Source organism: Scyliorhinus torazame, chromosome 5 (assembly GCF_047496885.1).
Source record: "Scyliorhinus torazame isolate Kashiwa2021f chromosome 5, sScyTor2.1, whole genome shotgun sequence".
Taxonomy (NCBI): Eukaryota; Metazoa; Chordata; class Chondrichthyes; order Carcharhiniformes; family Scyliorhinidae; genus Scyliorhinus; species Scyliorhinus torazame.
Window position 1 is genome coordinate 301,481,730 of NC_092711.1, and position 20,262 is coordinate 301,501,991.

Here is a 20,262-nt window from a genome sequence, read left to right on the forward strand (position 1 = left end):
AAAAGTTCCAGTCATGATCACTGCCCAGTGGCCCCTGCTGGAAAGTGCCCATGTGTAGACATTCATTGGTGACAGGAGGAGTATTGATGAAAGTTAGACAAGCAAAAGATTAGTTCCAGCTGGAATGGTCCCACTGTCAACTAACCTACCGCCACACAAAGAAAGGCTATTTGAGCAATGTAGGTACAGGAGGCTGACCATCGCCCTAACAAGAAATAAATAACTTCAGAAGAGAAAATGAAGGTGGAAAAATAATTTTGAACTACTCACAACATGGGATTTACTGGAATGTTAAGGTTAAATATTTCTCGGGCCTTAAAGAAGTTTTGAAAAATGTACCCAAGTTCTCATGTATTTTCTGGTGCTTTACAGCAATTTATCGCATAACCCGATGAACTATATCCACAAAGATCAGTTTGACCACCTTGTTACTCTCAAGTCACTGTGAGTACAGTTTATCTTTCTTTGATCGTTGGTAGAACATGTGTCTGGTTACTGGATGTTCAGTTTTCTTTTTGGTGAAGTGACAACTTTCCCACCGAACGAGGGCCAAATCCAGGCTCACAGCAGATGGCTACGTTTGACTATTCATCTTCAAACTCAATGGTGTGGTGAACATATGGCTGAACTCCAAGTTTATAAACAAAAATTAGAGAAGAAACAAACTGAAACTCAATAGAAATAAAAAGTTGGGCAATATCCCAGCTTTGTTCAAGTACGTACTTGTGGGTGTCAATAATTTAGTATTTATTATAATGAATTTATACTCCAGTCTTTTGCTTTCTTAAGACAAGTAGACCAGAGGGAAACAACACTGTAACCTTCTCTGGATTGGATTGGATTTGTTTATTGTCACGTGCACCGAGGTACAGTGAAATTTATTTTTCTGCGAGCAGCTCAACAGATCATTAAGTACATGGGAAGAAAAGGGAATAAAAGAAAATACATAATAGGGCAACACAAGGTATATAATGTAACTACATAAGCACCGGCATCGGATGAAGCATACAGGGTGTAGTGTTAATGAGGTCAGTCCATAAGAGGGTCATTTAGGAGTCTGGTAACAGCGGGGAAGAAGCTGTTTTTGAGTCTGTTCGTGCGTGTTCTCAGACTTCTGTATCTCCTGCCCGATGGAATTTAACAAAGAATTTAACATAGAATTTACAGTGCAGAAGGAGGCCATTCAGCCCATCGAGTCTGCACCGGCTCTTGGAAAGAGCACCCTACCCAAGGTCAACACCTCCACCCTATCCCCATAACCCAGTAACCCCACCCAACACTAAGGGCAATTTTGGACACTAAGGGCAATTTATCATGGCCAATCCACCTAACCTGCACATCTTTGGACTGTGGGAGGAAACCGGAGCACCCGGAGGAAACCCACGCACACACGGGGAGGATGTGCAGACTCCGCACAGACAGGGACCCAAGCCGGAATCGAACCTGGGACCCTGGAGCTGTGAAGCAATTGTGCTATCCACAATGCTACCGTGCTGCCCACAAGAAGAAGTTGGAAGAGTGAGTAAGCATGGTGGAAGGGGTCTTTGATTATGCTGCCTGCTTTCCCCAGGCAGCGGGAGATGTCAATGGATGGGAGGCAGGTTCGTGTGATGGACTGGGCGGTGTTCATGACTCTGAAGTTTCTTGCGGTCCTGGACCGAGCAGTTGCCATACCAGGCTGTGATGCAGCCAGATAAGATGCTTTCTATTGTGCATCTGTAAAAGTTGGTAAGGGTTAATGTGGACATGCCGAATTTCCTTAGTTTACTGAGGAAGTATAGGCGCTGTTGTGTTTTCCTGGTGGTAACGTCGACGTAGGTGGACCAGGACAGATTTTTGGAGATGTGCACCCCTAGGAATTTGAAACTGCTAACCATCTCCACCTCGGCCCCGTTGATGCTGACAGGGGTGTGTACAGTACTTTGCTTCCTGAAGTCAATGACCACCTCTTTAGTTTTGCTAGCATTGAGGGAGGGATTGTTGTCGCTGCACCACTCCACTAGGTTCTCTATCTCCCTCCTGTATTCTGACTCGTCGTTATTCGAGATCCGGCCTACTATGGTCGTATCGTCAGCAAACTTGTAGGTGGAGTTGGAACCAGATTTTGCCCCGCAGTCGTGTGTGTACTGGGAGTAGAGTAGGGGGCTAAGTACGCAGCTTTGCGGGGCCCTGGTATTGAGGACTATTGTGGAGGAGGTGTTGTTGTTCATTCTTACTGACTGTGATCTGTTGGTCAGAAAATTGAGGATCCAGTTGCAGAGTGGGGAGCCAAGTCCTAGGTTTTGGAGCTTTGATATGAGCTTGGCTGAGATTATGGTGTTGAAGGCGGAGCTGTAGTCAATAAATAGGAGTCTGATGTAGGAGTCATTGTTGTCGAGATGCTCTAGGGGTGAATGTAGGGCTAGGGAAATGGCGTCTGCTGTGGACCCGTTGTGACGGTATGCGAATTGCAGTGGATCAAGGTGTTCTGAGAGTATGGAGGTGATGCGCTTCATGATCAATCTCTCGAAGCACTTCATTATGACTGAAGTCAGGGCTACCGGACGGTAGTCATTGAGGCACGTTGCCTGGTTCTTCTTTGGCACCGGTATAATGGTGGTCTTCTTGAAGCAGGTGGGGACCTCGGAGTGGGGTAGGGACAGGTTAAAGATGTTCGTGAATACCTCTGCCAGCTGGTCCGCGCAGGCTCTGAGTGCACGACCAGGGATCCCGTCTGGGCCGGTTGCCTTCCGAGGGTTCTGTCATAATATGCACCCATGCACATCATGAGGTAAAAACAGGCAGTGACAGACACCCAGGTTAGCCAATCAACATACAGGAAAGAACACAACCAATCACCAGACAGAACACCAGAGGGGGGCTTTCAACTATAAAACACACTAGGCATCAGCACTACGCCTCTTTCCACTGGTGACAACTGTAGTGACAGGGTGTATATATCAGTCAACACCTTCTACACATGGATCAGAACTAGCCTGGTCTAGTAAGTTAGAGTTAGTACACCTAGAATAGTAGAGTGTCAACCCACAGCCAGCTGTGTGCATTGTTATAGAATTTCAATAAATCGTATTGAACCAACGTCTACGTTTGGTGGTGTATACTTTACCATTCATCTGCATCCTGTTGCAGTCCGTGTTACCCCAGGGTGAATAACACGACATGATACCAGGAGTATACTTCATCTAAGTAATTTACCTTGAATAATTCAGTGACGACCAGCACGTACCTTCCAGCGGCATGGAGAAGATCCAGGCCCCTCCACAGCTCCGGATCTCCGGAAATCCCGGTGCCAACTGGCAGGTCTTCAAGCAGAAATTCAGTCTATACATTGAGGCCTCGGGCCTCAAGGATGCGTCCGATGCCAGAAAAATTGCACTGCTCCTATCGACTGCGGGGGACCAGGCCATCCAAATCTTCAATTCGTTCACTTTTGCCGACGGCGAGGACAAGACCAAGTTCCAGACCGTATTAGCCAAATTCAACAGTCACTGTGAAGTCAAAACGAATGAGAGCTTTGAGCGCAATGTCTTCCAGCAACACCTTCAGGGTAAGGATGAACCTTTCCAATCCTTTCTAACTCATCTCCACATATTAATGCAATCCTGCAACTACGGTGACACCGCTGATTCCCTCATCAGGGATCAGATCGTGTTTGGCATCCACTCCGACGCCCTGCGGGAGCAGCTCCTAAAAATAAAAAACATGACCCTGCCAGTAGCCATCGAGACATGTAAAGTGCATGAACAGGCGAAAAGTCGCTACTCCCGCCTTAAATAGGCAGAACAGGACCAACTTGCCTCCCATGAGGCAGAGCGTGTACAGGCCATCGCCCGAATGCGGCGCCTTAGCATCGATGAAGGTGGCCATTTCGCGCGCTTTTCCCGTGGTCCCACGCATGCGCACCATCGACGAGAGAACGAAGCAGCCGAAGACCACACTGCACAGGTGCGAGCGGCGACTGACCACACTGCGCATGTGTGACGACGCACGGTGCGTAACAACGTCAACTTCATGACGTACCCGAACTGTGGCACCGCCCACTTAAAGCGGCAATGCCCTGCAAGAGGCAGGCGATGTTTAAATTGTGGGAAGCCTGGCCATTATGCAGCCTTGTGCAGGTCTGCACCTCCGATTGTGGGCCAGCAATCCCAGTTCCAACGCAAACGAGTTCGAAGTGTGCAGCAAGAGCTGCTGGATTCGGAACCTGGTAACACCACGGATCCAGAGGACGACTGCCTGGAGTCCCCATATTGTGTGGGCATCATTACCACGTATGACAAGGCCTCCTCAAATTCAGCAACACGCCAACCCATCCTCAACGTGGATTCTGCGGACGAATGGCGTGCTGTCGTACAAGTCAACCAATGCAGCATCCGGTTCAAGCTGGACACTGGTGCTTCAGCCAATCTCATATTTCAAGCAGATCTTGCTCGCATCCAAAGGCAGCCAAAAATTCTTCCGCCTGCCTGCCAGCTGCTTGATTATAATGGCAATGCCATAACTGCCTTAGGGTCTTGTCACCTGCATGTCGCCAACAAGGCCATCAAAGCCACACTGCGATTCAGAATCGTCAAGCCTGACAAGGCTTCCCTGCTTGGTGCCCATGCATGCAAGCTACTCAATCTCATCCAGCGCATACATGCCATGTCCTCTGCATTGTTTCAACCTCTGAAATCTTTCACAGGATCATGGAACAGATGCTGGAGGGGATTGAGGGTGTGCAGGTTTATGTTGATGATGTCATTTTTAAAAAAGTTTTTAAATGTTTTTTATTCTCCATTTTCACATTTTCGTTCAAAATTTACACCCCACACACAAACAGTAAACGGTAACAAATACAAAATCAATCCCCTTAACAATACCAACGATCCCATCCTCCCACCACCCCAAACAACGGCCCACCTGTCAATATATGCATCCAATAAAACAACCACGGTGGAAACAAAAAACAAAGGAGAAAAAGAAAAAGGAGTCCGGGACCGCCCATGGTCACCATTAACCTATAGAGTCCACTCCCCCCCCCCCCACCCCGCTACACTCAATGCCATCCAACCTCTGAAAGAGTACCGTACATGATACCCAAGAGTTGTAACCCCATCCCCCCATCTCCAACTCCTCCCGTCCACTGCCTCTTGTAAAACTCGTCCCCCCAACCTCGGTTCCTTCCCCCCGACTTTCTACCCCGGCTAGACCACTCGGACCCTGTTCTGCCAGGCTCCCATGGCCGCAGCCCCTCCCCCCACCTCACTCCCGTTCACTGGCCAGCTTAAACCGGACAGCGTGGAGGCCCCCGCCCGGGTCCCATTCTCCCTTGCCCGGCCCATAGGAAAGCACAGAGATCCCCTTTTAGCACACAAACCCCGCATATCCACCTACACCCCAAAGAACCCTCATTTCGAGTGAAAGTCCCATCACTTCCCTTGTCCAAATATATACAACATTGGCTTCTTTAGCCCATACACCCGCACGCAGTGAAACAAAAAAGAACAAAATACAGACATGAGGTTACATTGGCACATGACCATTTCTCAATTTCTCAGTTCTGCCACAGTCCTTCTGCCTTTGCAAACCCCGCCGCTGCTTCCGCCGTTCCAAAATAAAAGTCCTTGAACTTGTAGGTCACCCTCAGCTTCGCTGGATATACAATGCCGCACTGCACCTTGCTAATGTACAGTGCCCTCTTCACCCGGTTGAAGGCAGCCCGCCTCCTTGCCAACTCCACCGTAAAGTCCTGGTATACACGTATACCAGCTCCAGCCCACTGCACCACCCGCTTCTGCTTGGCCCAGCACAGGACCTTCTCCTTCACAATGTACCTACGGAAGCACAGAGTCACTACCCTTGGCGGCTCACTCGCCTTTGGTACAGGCCTCCACGACCGATCAGCCCGATCCAGTTCATATCAGGAGGGATCCTTCCCCTCCCCCCATAGCTTCGCCAGCATTGCGGCAAAATACTCCGTCGTCCTCAGCCCTTCAACTCCTTCGGGCAGCCCCACAATCCTCAAATTCTGTTGTCTGGATCTGTTTTCCAGGTCTTCCATTTTTCCTCGCAGATCCTTGTTAATCTCCATCACCTTCCGCATCTCCTTCCCCATCGAGGTAAGTTGATCACCATGCTGCAATAATGTCTCCTCCACTTCCTTCAGCACCTCCCCTTGCTCTCGCACCTCCGCCACTGCGCTCGCCACCGCCATTGTCACCGGGGAAATCGCCTCCTCCACCAGCACACTCAAAACCTCCCTCATCTCCCTCCTCATTGTCTCCATGTATTTTGTAAACTGCCTTTCGAATTCTGCAGCCATCACCTTAGTTATTTCTTCAGCCCTGGTGCTCCAGCCTCCATTTTCCTTGGTGACCCCGCGGTGACCTTTCTACTTCCCGACGGACCTTCAGCTGTTTTTTCTACGGCCGTTTTTTTGCTCACCCTCGACATTTTCTTTACTGTGCCTTCACTGTGCCTCCTCTGTGCCTTCTCCCTGCTTTTGCCGCCTCCGTGGACCCTGGGACTGGGCTTAAAGCCCCGAAAATGCCGTTCCCGAACGGGAGCCCTCCACTGTGCGGCTGTCTCCTGCCCGCTGTCACCGGAAGTCCTGTTGATGGCATCATTATATGCTCCACGACCCCAGAGGAAAACATATCTCATCTCCAACAAGTCTTTAGACGCATACATGCCAACGGCCTCAAGTTGAACAAGGCCAAATGCTCCTTTGGCATGTCATCAATCAAGTTTTTGGGTGATCAAATATACCAGCAGGGCTTGCAACCGGACTCGGACAAAGTCAAGGCCAGCAACACCATGAAGACCCTGAAAGACAAAAAGGCGGTACTCCGCTTCCTGGGTATGGTTAACTTAGTGGGCAAGTTCATTCCCAACCTCGCATCACACACCACGGCTCCCAGGCATCTGGTGAAGAAGTCCACTGCCATTCAGTGGCTATCCACACATCAAGCAGAGTGGCTCGGGTTAAAGGCAAAGCTCACCACTGCTCCGCTACTAGTGTTTTTTGACCCAGAGTGGGAGACAAAAATCTCCACGGACGCCAGCCAGGACGGCATTGGTGCGGTGCTCCTCCAGAAGGATGACTCCTCGTCCTGGGCTCCAGTGGCCTATGCGTCCAGGACCATGACTCCCACTGAGCGGTGGTATGCTCATATAGAGAAAGAGTGCCTGGGCCTCCTCACCGGTATTGTAAAGTTCCATGATTACGTCTACGGTCTACCAACCTTCACAGTAGAGACTGACCACAGACCCCTCGTCCATATCATTCACAAGGACTTGAATGACATGACGCCCAGGCTTCAGCGCATTCTCCTTCGACTCCGCAGGTATGATTTAAAATTGGTTTACACACCGGGCAAGGAGCTAATCATTGCGGATGCCCTGTCTCACGCCATCACCTCGCCCTGTGAACAGGTCGACTTTATCCGCCAAATTGAGGCACAAGTGCAACTGTGTGCCAGCAACCTCCTGCCCTCAGATGAACGAGTCGTCAACATTCGAGAAGAGACTGCCAAGGACCCTCTTCTGCAGCGGGTCCTACATCACCTTGCAAATGGTTGGCAGAAAGAGCAATGCCCCCAGATCTTTAATGTCAAGAATGACCTAACAATTGTCGAGGGGATCGTCCTCAAGCTGGATCGTATCGTTATTTCTCGCAGCCTCCGAGCTTAGTGCTCAAACAGATCCACGAGGTACACCTCGGTATTGAGAAATGCAGGCGCAGGGCCTGGCAGGCTGTCTATTGGCCTGGCATCAACGAGGACATATCCAACATGGTCCTCAATTGTGCGACTTGCCAGCGTTTCCAGCCTGCTCAGCCCAAAGAAACACTCCAGCAACACGAGATCATGACCTCTCCGTGGTCTAAGATGGGAATTGACCTTTTTCACGCCAATGGGCATGACTATGTGCTTATAGTTGACTACTTCTTTAGTTACCCCGAAGTAGTGAAACTGTCCGACCTCACATCAAGGACTGTCATCAAGGCCTGCAAGGAGACATTTCCCAGGCATGGTATTCCGCTCACTGTCATGAGCGATAACGGTCCCTGCTTCTACAGTCAAGAGTGGTCCAACTTCGCGAAGCTATACCAGTTCAAGCACATTACCTCGAGCCCACATTACCGGCAATCTAACAGGAAGGTCGAAAAAGGGGTCCATATTGTGAAGCAACTGCTCTGCAAGTCTGCGGATTCAGCTTCTGACTTTAATCTTGCGCTCTTGGCGTACAGGGAAACCCCTCTGTCCACCGGCACAACTCCTTATGAATCGTGACCTGTGGACGACTGTGCCGGCCATTCGTTTACCTGACCTGGATCACCTCCCAGTGCTGCAAAAGATGCAGCAACTCAGAAACCAGCAAAAGCTGACATACGATGCTCATGCTACTGATTTGCCTGTGCTCTATCCGGAAGATGCTGTTTGCATCAAGTTGCCTGGTGGAGGCTGGTCAGCTCCAGCTGTTTGTTGTTCGACAGGCTGCTCCCAGGTCGTTCGTGGTTCGCATGGCTGATGGATCCATTGTCAGGCGCAACAGAAGGGCACTATGCAAACCTGCCTGCCCACCACCGGACCTCACGTTCTCAGCTGTCGTTATGCCTTTTCCGGAGACCTCGCTCCACGAGGACTCCAATCTGGCTGCAATCCTGCCTGTCAAGGCACAGTCGTCCCCACCGTCACCTCTCAGGCGGTTGACAAGGATCCGACGCCAGCCCCAGAGATTGGACTTGTAAATGTTTCCTTTGTACATATTGTTCTGTATCAGTACGCTAGAGACCTTACATGGACATATGCCTTCACTCGCCATTTGCTGTAAATAGTTATATCTGTAAACATGTCGTATATGCTCTGAGCAACCGACAATTTTTTTTTTAAAAGGGGGGATGTCATAATATGCACCCATGCATATCATGAGGTAAAAACAGGCAGTGACAGACACCCAGGTTAGCCAATCAATATACAGGAAAGAACACAACCAATCACCAGACAGAACACCAGAGGGGGGCTTCCAACTATAAAACACACGAGGCATCAGCACTCCGCCTCTTTCCACTGGTGACAACTGTAGTGACAGTCAGGGTGTATATATATCAGTCAGGACCTTCTACACGTGGATCAGAGCTAGCCTGGTCTAGTAAGTTAGGGTTTGTGCACTTCGAGTTAGTACTCTAGAGTAGTAGAGTGTCAACCCACAGCCAGCTGTGTGCATTGTTACAGAAGTTCAATAAATCGTATTGAACTAATGCCTACGTTTGGTGTATGCTTTACCGTTCATCTGCATCCTGTTGCAGTCCGTGTTACCCCAGGGTGAATAACACGACAGGTTCACTTTCAGGAAGGCCAATCTGACTTCGGAAGTTGTGATGGTGGGTATGGGTGAGTTATGGGCTGCTGGGGCACTCGACAGCGGATTGTTGGTTACCTGCTCGAACCAAGCATAGAATGCATTGAGTTCATCGGGGAGGGGTGCGCTGCTGCCGGAGATACTGCTCGGCTTCGCTTTGTAGTCCGTTATGTTGTTTAGTCCTTGCCACAACCGCTGAGAGTCTGTCTGTGGCTCTAGCTTGGTTTGATATTCTCTCTTGGCATCTCAGATGGCTTTGCGGAGGTCGTACCTGGATTTCTTGTACAGATCAGGATCGTCTGACTTAAACGCCTCAGATCTGCCCTTCAGTAGGGAGTCAATCTCGTGATTGAGCCATTGTTTCCGGTTGGGGAACTTACGTACTGCTTTCTTTGGCACGCAGTCGTCCACACATTTGCTGATGAAGTATGTGACGGTGGTGGCATACTCATTTAAGTTGGTCACTGAGTTCTTAAATATGGACCAGTCCACTTTCTCTAAGCAGTCACGTAAGAGCTCTTCTGTTTCCTCGAACCAGCACTGCACAACCTTCTTAGCTGGATTCTCCCGCTTGTGTTTCTGCTTGTATGCCGGGAGAAGGAGCACCGTCTTATGGTCTGATTTCCCAAAGTGTGGTCGGGGGATGGAACGGTAGGCGCCCTTGATTTTTGAGTAGCAGTGGTCAAGAGTGTTGTCGCCCCTGGTAGGACAGGAGATGTACTGGTGGAATTTTGGCAGTACACTCTTGAGGTTGGCCTTGTTGAAGTCTCCGGCCACGATGAACAAGACCTCCAGATGTTCTGTTTCGTAGTTGTTTATAACTGTGTACAGTTCGTCCAGGGCCTTCTTACTTCTGCCTGGGGTGGGATGTAGACCACTGTGATAATGGCTGAAGTGAACTCACGTCGAAGATAGTATGGGCTGCACTTCATGGTCAGGTATTCCAGGTCCGGGTAGCAGCAGGTCGCCAGATCCAAGCACCAGGAGGAGTTGATGAGGAGGCAAACGCCTCCACCCTTCGCTTTGCCTGATGACGCGGTGCGGTCCGCCCAGTGAATTGAGAAGCCTTCAGGTTATATGGCACAGTCCGGTGAGGAGGGGGTGAGTCATGTCTCTGTGAAACAGAGCACACAGCAGTCTCTTACTTCCCTCTGAGAGGTAAGTCTGGCGTTAAGTTCATCCAGTTTGTTTTCGATCGCTTGGACGTTTGCCAGGAGTATGCTGGGGAGAGGGGTCTTGTAACCGCGTTGCTTCAGTCTAACCTGCAGACCACCGCGGTTCCCTCACTTCCTCGGTCGGCAGCTGCGGCTGGATGATCCTGGGATCCGATGGGAGAAGTCTGACCTTGTGGAAGGTAGGTGGTTGTGTCTGGCAGGGTCCAGGGCGCTGGCGGGGATCAGGGCACTGGTTACGTTTCCGGGGTCGCATCTGGCAGGGTCCCGGGCACTGGTTGAGGTAGCGGGGTTGCTAGGGGGGCATGTTTGCGATCTGGATGGGTCCCGGCGTTCTGTGGGCACGTGAATACCTTGCAGCGCGTTTGGGTCCTCGCGTGGTGTCTCCGCCATTTCGGGGGTCCTGAGCAGAGGCTTCCTGAGGCAGGTTGGGCTGAGTCCCGTGGTCTGCTCCCTCCCTGGGCGCTCCTGGAGCTGGGCCGGGTCTTGAAGTAGGTCCGGTCGGGCCTCCATGTGGATTTTTCTTTCTTCCATCTCCAGGTAGGTCGGGTTGCTGGGCGGGCCTCTCTGGGTCGGATTACTGGGCGGGTCTCTCGGGGTCGAGTTGGGCCGGGTCTCGTCGTCGGGGGTCGGGTCGGAAGCTCCGGGGACTTTGCCAGGCGATCCGGCGTCTGGCGTCGGTTGTTAGGCCGGGTTGGGAGCTCCGAGGTCCGGGTCGGCTCCAAATCGAGGTTAGGGCTTCACTTCCGGTTTGGGCCCGATCCACTTCCAGGTCGTGGAGGTCAGGTTGGGTCGGGTCAAAAGGTCTCCATGGGCCTCGGAGGTTGTCCAAGCCTGAAAGAAAAGATAAAAGAGCGAGGTTAGTAATAATGTTAGTCTTAGAATTAAATTTTAAAACATTAGAACGAGTATAAGTTAAGTAAAAAGTGGATCTGTTGGGGAGAGCTTGCAGAGGGTCGCCTCGCTCCGACGCCATCTTTATCTTTATACATCTCTGATACTGTCCTGAACTGACCACTGAATCATAGAATTCCTACAGTGCAGAAGAAGGCCATTTGGCCCATCGGGTTTGCAACGACCCTCCGAAAGAGCATCCTACCTAGGCCCACTCCCCCGTTCTATCCCCCATAACCCTCTTAACCGTTGTACACTAAGGGACAATTTATCATGGCCAATCCATCAGACCTGCACATTTTTGAACTGTGGGAAGAAACCAGAGCACCCAGAGAAAACCCATGCAGACACGAGAGAATGGGCAAACTCCACATGAACTCACCAGCAACGGCCACAGGTCTCCCCCAAACGTTTTATAAAGCTCCACCGGGAAGTCATCTGGGCCCAGGGCCTTCCCTGCCTGCATCACCCCCATACTCTCCATCACCTCCCTCAACCCAATAGTGGCCCCCAAACCTTGCACCAACTCCTCGTCCACCCTGGAAACTCCAATCCATCCAGGAACTGCTGCATTCCCTCCCCCTTGGCCGTGGCTCCAACTCATACAACCTCCTGTAAAATTCCTCAAACGCCCCATTTACCCCCACCGGGTCCAGTACCATCCTTTCCGCCCTGTCCTTCACTCTACCAGTCTCCCTTGCCGCCTCCTAAGCTGGTGGGCCAGCATCCTACTCGCCTTCTCCCCATACTCGTATATTGCCCCGCTGGCCCTACACAACTGCCCCATCATCTTTCCCGTGGACACCAGCCCAAACTCCATCTGGAGCCGCTGCTTCTCCCTCAACAACCCCACTCCAGGGCCTCCGAATACGTCCTGTCCACCCTCAAAATCTCTTCCACCAGCCTTGCCATCTCTGCCCGTTCCACATTTTCCCTATGTGCCCGAGTCAAAATAACCCCCCCCCCCCCCCCGAACCACCGCCTTGCGTGCCTCCTAGTGTGGCCGCCATGACCTCTCCTGTGTCGTTCAGCTCCATGTACTCCCGAATGACAGCCCTCAACCACTCGCACACCTCCTCATCTGCCACCAGCCCCACATCTGGCCTCCATTGCGAGCGCTGCCCCTCCCCCCGCCTCGGTCCATTCGCAAATCCACCCAGTGCAGCGTATGGTCTGAGACCACAAATGCGGAATACTCCGAGTCGACCACCCCCGCCAACAATGCCTTGTCCACCACAAAAGAGTCATCAGGGAGTACACCCGGTGCACATGGCAAAAATACGAAAACTAATTCGCCCTAGGCCTCCCAAACCGCCATCTGTCAAACCCCCATATGCTCCATAAACCACTCAGCTCCTTTGCCACCGCCGACACCTACCCCGACCTTGGGCTCGACCGCTCCAAACTTGGCTCAATGACCGTGTGAAAATCCCCCCCCCCCAATGATCAACCGGTGCGAGTCCAGGTCAGGAATCTTCCCCAGCACCCACCTCATAAAGTCCACATCATCCCAATTTGGGGCATAAAAAATAACCAGGACTGCCGGCATCCCCTCCAGCTTCCCACTAACCATCACGAAACTTCCCCCTCCCCAAATCTGCCACAATATTCACCACCTCGAACGCCACCCGCTTATTCACCAGCAACACCACCGCCCTCGTATTCATATCCAGTCCCGAATGGAACACCTGCCCTACCCATCCTTTCCTCAACCTTTCCTGATCCCCTATCTTTAAATGTGTCTCTTGTAGAAAAGCCAGGTCCGCCTTCAGACATCTCAGGTGCGTGAACAACATGACCGTTTGACCGGACCATTCAGCTCCCTTACGTTCCACGTGACCAGCCTGGTTGGATGGCTCCTTGCCCCCCTCCCCTGCTGATCAACCATATCCCTTTTTGGGCCAGCCCCTGGCGCGTGTCACGTGAACCTCCAGGCCCACCCTTGGATGTCTAATGTCATCACTCCCTTTCCAACTGCACCACACCAACCACACCTTTGTCAGCATCACCTCCCCTGTCCCTCCAAAACACACCCACCCATCCCCCTCCCCTGCACCAACCACCTGACTGTCCCCCACTGAACTCCCATTTACTTGCCCCCACACACCTAGCATGGCAGCCCATGCCCAAGGCCTCCATACCCCCATGCCCCCGATTCCCCTCCTCCCCCCCCCCAACCCGGTCCGCAACCCCCCAAGAAACAAAGAAACAGGAAAACAGACAAAGGTACACTGACCCTTGATGTGCCCAGCACCCTGCCACCAAATCCAACAAAACATTTCAAAGGAGAAAAAGCTCTCCAAAAACAACCAAAGATAAAACACCTCCTCAAAAGTTCAATGTCCTCCTTCTTGTGCCAGTCCATTGCCTCTCAAAACCTCCATCGCTTCCTCTGGCGTTCAAAATAGTATTCTCGATTCTGGAAAGTCACCCAGAGGCGGACCGGGTATAGCACTTCAAACTTCACCCCTTGACCCGATAAAACGCAGCCCTCCTCTTCGCCAGGTCTGCACCCAGCTCTTGGTACACCCACAGTTCGTTCCCTTCCCAGGTGCACTTCCTCGTCTGTCTCGCCCATCGAAGAATCTTCTCTTTGTCCAAGAAGCGGTGCAACCGCATCACCATCACCCTCGGCGACTTGCCTGCCTGTGGCCTTCTCATCAGCACCTGTACACTCAGTCGACATCCAGAGGCTGGTTAAAGGCCTCCTCCCCCATCAGCTTTTCCAGCATTTTAGGCACATACGTGCCAGCCTTCGCTCCTTTGATGGCTTCGGGCAACCCCACGATCCAAAAATTGTGCCGCCTGGAGCGGTTCTCCAGATTCTCGACCTTTTCCTTCAGTCTCTTTTGGGTCTCCTGCATCACCTCCACCTCAGCCACCAATGAGGCGAGCTGCTCCTCGTTCTCCCCCACCGTCTCCTCCAATATCTGGATCGCCTGGCCCTGGGGATCTAGCCTTTGCTCCATTCGGTCAATCCCTGCTTTGAGCAGCTCCGCCACCCTGGCCAGGTCCTCCAAAGCTTTCCTCCTCTACTGGCTGAACTTCTCATTTAAGAAGTCTACCAGCTGCTCCATAGACCACTGGGTGGGCAGAACAGGCCCTTTGCTCTCCGCCATCTTGACCTGTGGCGCACAAAGACTCTCCTGCTCCATTAGCTCCCTTTTTCTCAACCCATTTCTAGTTTGTGGATCCATCCACCAACCACACAGAGGAGTTACACTTTCTCCTGGCACTCCTGCATCTCTTTCCATCCAGAATTCCACCCTTCGGATTGGGAAAGGACCAAAAAAATTCCACATTGAGTGGGAGCTACCGCCACTGGAAGTTCCCACAATGTTCTATATCGAAGGAACTAGAAACCCTGTCTGAGCTAATTGTTCTCATAATTTACCCCTTTTCACCCAGTATAATTTTTGTAATTTTACATTCCTTCCAAGAACAACATATCCTTCTTGAGTTGTGGGGCCCAGAACTCACCAGTTTCACAACTTCTATTCCTTTGCATTCCAGACCCGTTGAGATAAAGACAAACACTGCATTAGTCTTTTAACTGTTTTCTTGTACCTGTCCACTACCTTTCAGTACCTTTAATTCTCTTTTCACTATGGGGAAAATACTCTGATCTATATTTCTTGAGTCAAAAATGGATAATCTAACACTTCTCCACATTAAACTTCATCTGTCGTAGTTTTGTTTACTCACTTAATCAATCAATGTCCCTTTGCAATTTTATACTCAGATTTACACTTTTTAGTAAGCCACCTGCCTTAATGTCATCAGCAGATTGTGCTCTGCATTCCTTTGTTTTAATCATTTATAAATATAGTGAAAAGCTAAGACCACAATACAGCCATCTGGGGGACTCCACTAACACATGTACAATTCTGTCAATTTGAGTACATACCATATCCCTATGTCTGTCTCCTATCTCCTACACTATTCCCTCCCCATGTCAATACGTTACCTCCAACTCCAAGTTTTCTCATTTCTATTAATAATCTCTGGTGTGAAATATATTCAATGCCTTCTTGAATCTCATGAAGGTAACATCTAGAGAAACTCCCATATCTACTACTTCAATTACCTCCTCAAAAAATTAAATGAAGTTCAACACAATAAAACATAAACTGGTTAATGAGTTGACTACCTTTTCACGAAGTTCACAAGATGACTATTACAAAGTACACAAGCGCATTATGAGGCTATTAACCTTCTTTTCCCTCACAAACCATCAAATAGAATATTAGAACCATTACACCTGAACTTGGTCTCTGAACAAGCCCTTTCCCCATACCTTTTTAATTGTTTTGTTTTTCAGATTTTATCCATTTCTCTTTCAAAAGCAATTTTACTTTCACCACACTTTCTGGTAGAGCATTTCATGTCCGAACAGCCTTTAAGTTAAAAAAAAATCCATATTTGACATTCCTTTGGGAAATGTAGTAAATGTATGCCCTCTAGTTACTGACTGACCAGCCAACGTGCATGTTTTTTGTTATCTTCCTCATAAATCTCATAATTTTAAATGCCTCCATTGAACCTTCTCATTATTTTCTTTGTTCAAATTCTTTAGTTCCTCCTCATAAGTGAAACCTTTTATTTATAGTATCCTCTTGAATCGCTTCGATTTCCTTTCCATGACCTTGACCGCCTTCCTAAACAAATTGTGCCCAAAACTGGTCACAATACATAAAATTAGCTTAGCACTTGGCTTTTTGAGATGCATGTCAGACTCTACATTAATAGTTCCTGGCTTCTTTATTTTTCAGAGACTTGGATGGGATCAACATTTTCAACATGCAGAACCGAATATTTAAGAATCTTGGCAATCTCTCACACATGTACGTTGAATCTTTCTAGTAGAGGTTTTCCTGGAGCGTTAAAACAAACAAACCGCACTTGTTCTGGCAATGAATGCCATCAGTCATTAAGAGTTTAACAATATCTGTTTTACGAGATGACCTATTTATTAAGCAGTAATGGCACTATTTAAACAACTTCACAGTTAGCCTGCTTTATAAAATAGAGATCCAAAATTTTCTGGAACTGCCATATGATTCTTAATTTAATCTAGGGTATTATTTTGACATGATGGGCTGAAGAGCGTCTTTCTCTGCTGTAAAACTCAATAATTCCATACATAGAAGTACATAAACTTTCAGCACAAAAACAGGTTATTCAGCCTTATTGGTCTATACTGGAGTTTATACTTCAACCTACTTCATCTAATCCCATCATTATATCCAATTCCTTTCTCCCTTATCTACTTATCAAGCTTTCCCTTAATTTTTTTTTGTTCTGTTCCTAGACACACATGAGGCAGATGAAACGTATGCTGAGATCTGTTTCTATAGCTGTTATTTCCTGGGCACTAGCCTGTCACCAGAGGCAATAGCTTGAGGGGAACCTATCCACAGCAAACATGGCTGACCAAGAGACTCCCCCTCTCTGACCATCTGCCATAGGCATATTGGAAGAATTTACAGGCTAAAATCAACCTATTTGGCCACGTTGTGAACATACTTATCATGGCCATCAAGTCCTGAAGTGGGACTTGAGCTCAGAGCTTTTGGTTCAGAGACAAGGGCGCTACCCAGTGTGCCACAAGATCCCCCACTCCCCTCAAATATCTATATTACTTGTCTTAATCACTCCAGGTGACACTGGCCGCGATCTACCGACCACGCTGTACCCAAAAAGCAGCACACCGTGCTGCAACATAGCTAGTAATTGTCGGGAGAACCCGCTTCCGGGATCTATCCAGCTTGTCACACTTCGCGAGGGCCAATCTATTGTGGGAGGGATCATCTTTTGGCAAATCTGCATTTAGAACAATTCAGCTAGTCTCACTCTAATATGCAGTTCCCCGAGGTAACAAAGGTGTTGGGATCTAACCTTTTGCCTTGGAGACCTCGGGTGAGCGTTATTCAGTATGGTTTTCACAAATGGGGACAAGGTGGAATGGCACTCATTGGGGCACCTAGGGGCATGGCTGCCACATGGGCACCATGTCACTGCCAGTCTGGCATGCTGGCAGTGCCAATGTGCCCAGGTGGTACTACCAGCTGGCAGGGGCACTGCCAGGGTTCCAGGCTGGAACTGTCAAGGTGCCAAGTGGAATTTTGCGCGAGGTGATGATCGGGAGTGGGGGGTGCCCTGCATGAGTGTGGTTGGCACGGGGCACCCCATACAGTGAGTTGGGGCTTGGGGCTCGAGGTATTGGGATGCCATTTAGAAATGGTGTCCAGATTTCTCCCTGCACTGAGGAGCCACGTTAGATAGCATGTCTCTCAGCGCTGCAAGCACCGGGAGCATGTGACTAAACGCATTCACTATGGGACATAGTTCCCATTTGGTTTGATCATGCCCAACATGTCCTGCATTCTAATCAGTCTTCAATAAAGAATGTTCTCCTGAATTCCTTATTGAATTTATTTAGTGACAATTTTATGAAAAATACTTTTCACTGTACTTTGGTACATGTGACATAAATAAATCAAATCAAATCAAACCTGTGGAATTCGCTACCCCAGAGTGCAGTGGATGCTGGGACAGTGAATAAATTTAAAGAGGAGTTAGACAGATTTTTAATTGGTAATGGGTTGAAGAGTTATGGAGAACGGGCAAGATGTGGAGTTAAGGACAGGGTGAGATCAGTTATGATCGAAAGGCTGAGCAGACTTGATGGGCCAAATGGCTAATTCTGCTCCTATACCTTATGAACTTATGAACTGGCATCTCCACTGAAGCTCAAGTGAGAAGAAACAAGTCAATAGGCAACTGAAGGCCGAGGTGCAAGAAAGAACTCACAACCTAAAGAACAGATGGTGGGTGGAAAGAGCGCAGGAGATTCAGCAATTCGCTGACAACCACCGCTGGCGTCTTCAGAACAATCAAAACCATCTGTTCGAGTACCCAGGGCCCCACCCTACTGAGAGCCAAAAACAGATAGGTGCTCATCAAAGACAGAGAGGCAGTCACCACCCCTTGGAGAGAGCACTTTGAGGACCTCCTTAACCAAGACACACCCTTCGACACAAGCGTCTTCGGTACCATCCCTCAACATGCTACCTGCCACCATCTCAGCACATCCACAGCTCGCCGTGTGGTCAAAAAGGCCATCCAAGGCGGCATGTGGCACAGTGGTTAGCACTGGGACTGCAAAGCTGAGAACCCGGGTTCGAATCCCATCCCTGGGTCACTGTCCGTGTGGATTTTGCACATTCTCCCTGTGTCTGCATAGGTTTCACCCCCACAACCCAAAGATGTGCAGGTTAGGTGGATTGGCCACACTAAATTGGCCATGAATTGGAAAAAAAAATAATTGGGTACTCTAAAAAATTTTTTTTAAAAGGCCATCCTACAGCTCAAGAACACAAGGCCTCTGGTTCAGATGCAATCCCCGCAGAAGTACTAAAATACAGTGGAGATGCACTCTTGCCAAGAATCCACAATCTCTTCATCCTTGTCTGGAAGGAAGAGAGCATGCCGAATGATCTCAGAAATGCCTTAATTGTGACCACCTTGAAGAAAGGCGACAGATCCAACAGTGGAAATTACAGAGGGATTTCCCTACTCTCCGCCACGGAACGGTCACGCGAGAATACTCCTCAACCGCCTCCTCCCAGTGACTGAAGAGTTCCTCCCTGATTCTCAGTGCAACTTTCGCCCATCGTGAGGCTCAATGTACATGATCTTCAGCGTGGGACAAATCCAGGAAAAGTGCTGGGAGCAGCATCATATTCTGTACATGGCCTTCTTCGATCTCACAAAGGCCTTGAAATCTGTCAATCATGAAGGATTTTGGAGCATCCTCCTCAAATTTCGCTGCCCGCAGATATTCATCACCATTCTCCGCCTGCTCCACGATGACATGCAAGCCTTGATCAATACCAATGGAACCACCACAGCCCAAATACATATGCAACCTGGAGTCAAACAGGGCTGCATCATTGCACCAACACTCTTCTCCATTTCCCTTGCAGCAACACTCCACTCCATCGCCCTGAAACTCCCCGCTGGAGTGGAGCTAACCTACCGGACAAGTGGAAAACTGTTCAACCTCCGGCACCTCCAGGCCTACCAAGACCACTCAACCTCTGTCTTTGAGCTGCAGTATGCCAACGACGCCAGTTTGTGTGCACATTCAGAGGCCCAGCTACAAACTATTGTTGACGAATTCACCGAGGTATATGAGAGAATGAGCCTCAGACTAAACATCCGGGAAACTAAGGTTCTCTACCAACTGGCTCCTGCCACACAAAACTACCCCCCAATCATCAAGATCCATGGTGAGCTCTTGGACAATGTGGATCACTTCCCATACCTTGGGACCCTCCCCTCAGTGTAAACAATCATTGACGACAAAATACAACATCGATACCAATGCGCCAGGACAGTCTTCAGATGCCTGAGGAGCGGAGTATTCGAAGACCGAGGTCTCAAACTCAGCATCAAGCTCATTGTCTACAGAGCAGCCATGGTCCCCGCCCTCCTGCATGCATCAGAATCATGGACAATCGACAGCAAACACCTCAAATCCTTGGAGAGATATCATCAATGCTGCCTCCGCAAAATCCTGCAAATCCACTGGCAGGATTGGCTTACCAACATGACCTCTCCGAGGCCAATATCCCCAGTATCGAGGCACTGGTCATGCTCGACCAGCTGCAATGGACAGACCACAATGCCCGCATGCCTGACATAAGACTCCCAAAACTACTGCTCTACTCAGAGCTCCACAATGGCAATTGATCACTAGGGGCGCAGAGGAAATACTAGGGCAGCACGGTAGCACAAATGGATAGCACTATGGCCTCACAGCGCCAGGGTCCCAGGTTCGATTCCC

At 49.6% G+C, this 20,262-nt stretch overlaps 1 protein-coding gene across 1 annotated transcript in view; it reads left to right on the forward strand.

The window, feature by feature from the left end:
- The window catches only part of rxfp2l (relaxin family peptide receptor 2, like), a 158,946-nt gene that overhangs the window by 111,496 nt on the left and 27,188 nt on the right, over nucleotides 1-20,262 (forward strand). The window contains exons 13-14 of the mRNA XM_072505814.1: nucleotides 373-444; nucleotides 16,184-16,255. Coding sequence (XP_072361915.1) covers nucleotides 373-444; nucleotides 16,184-16,255 — 144 coding nt within the window. The remainder of the gene's footprint in view (nucleotides 1-372; nucleotides 445-16,183; nucleotides 16,256-20,262) is intronic.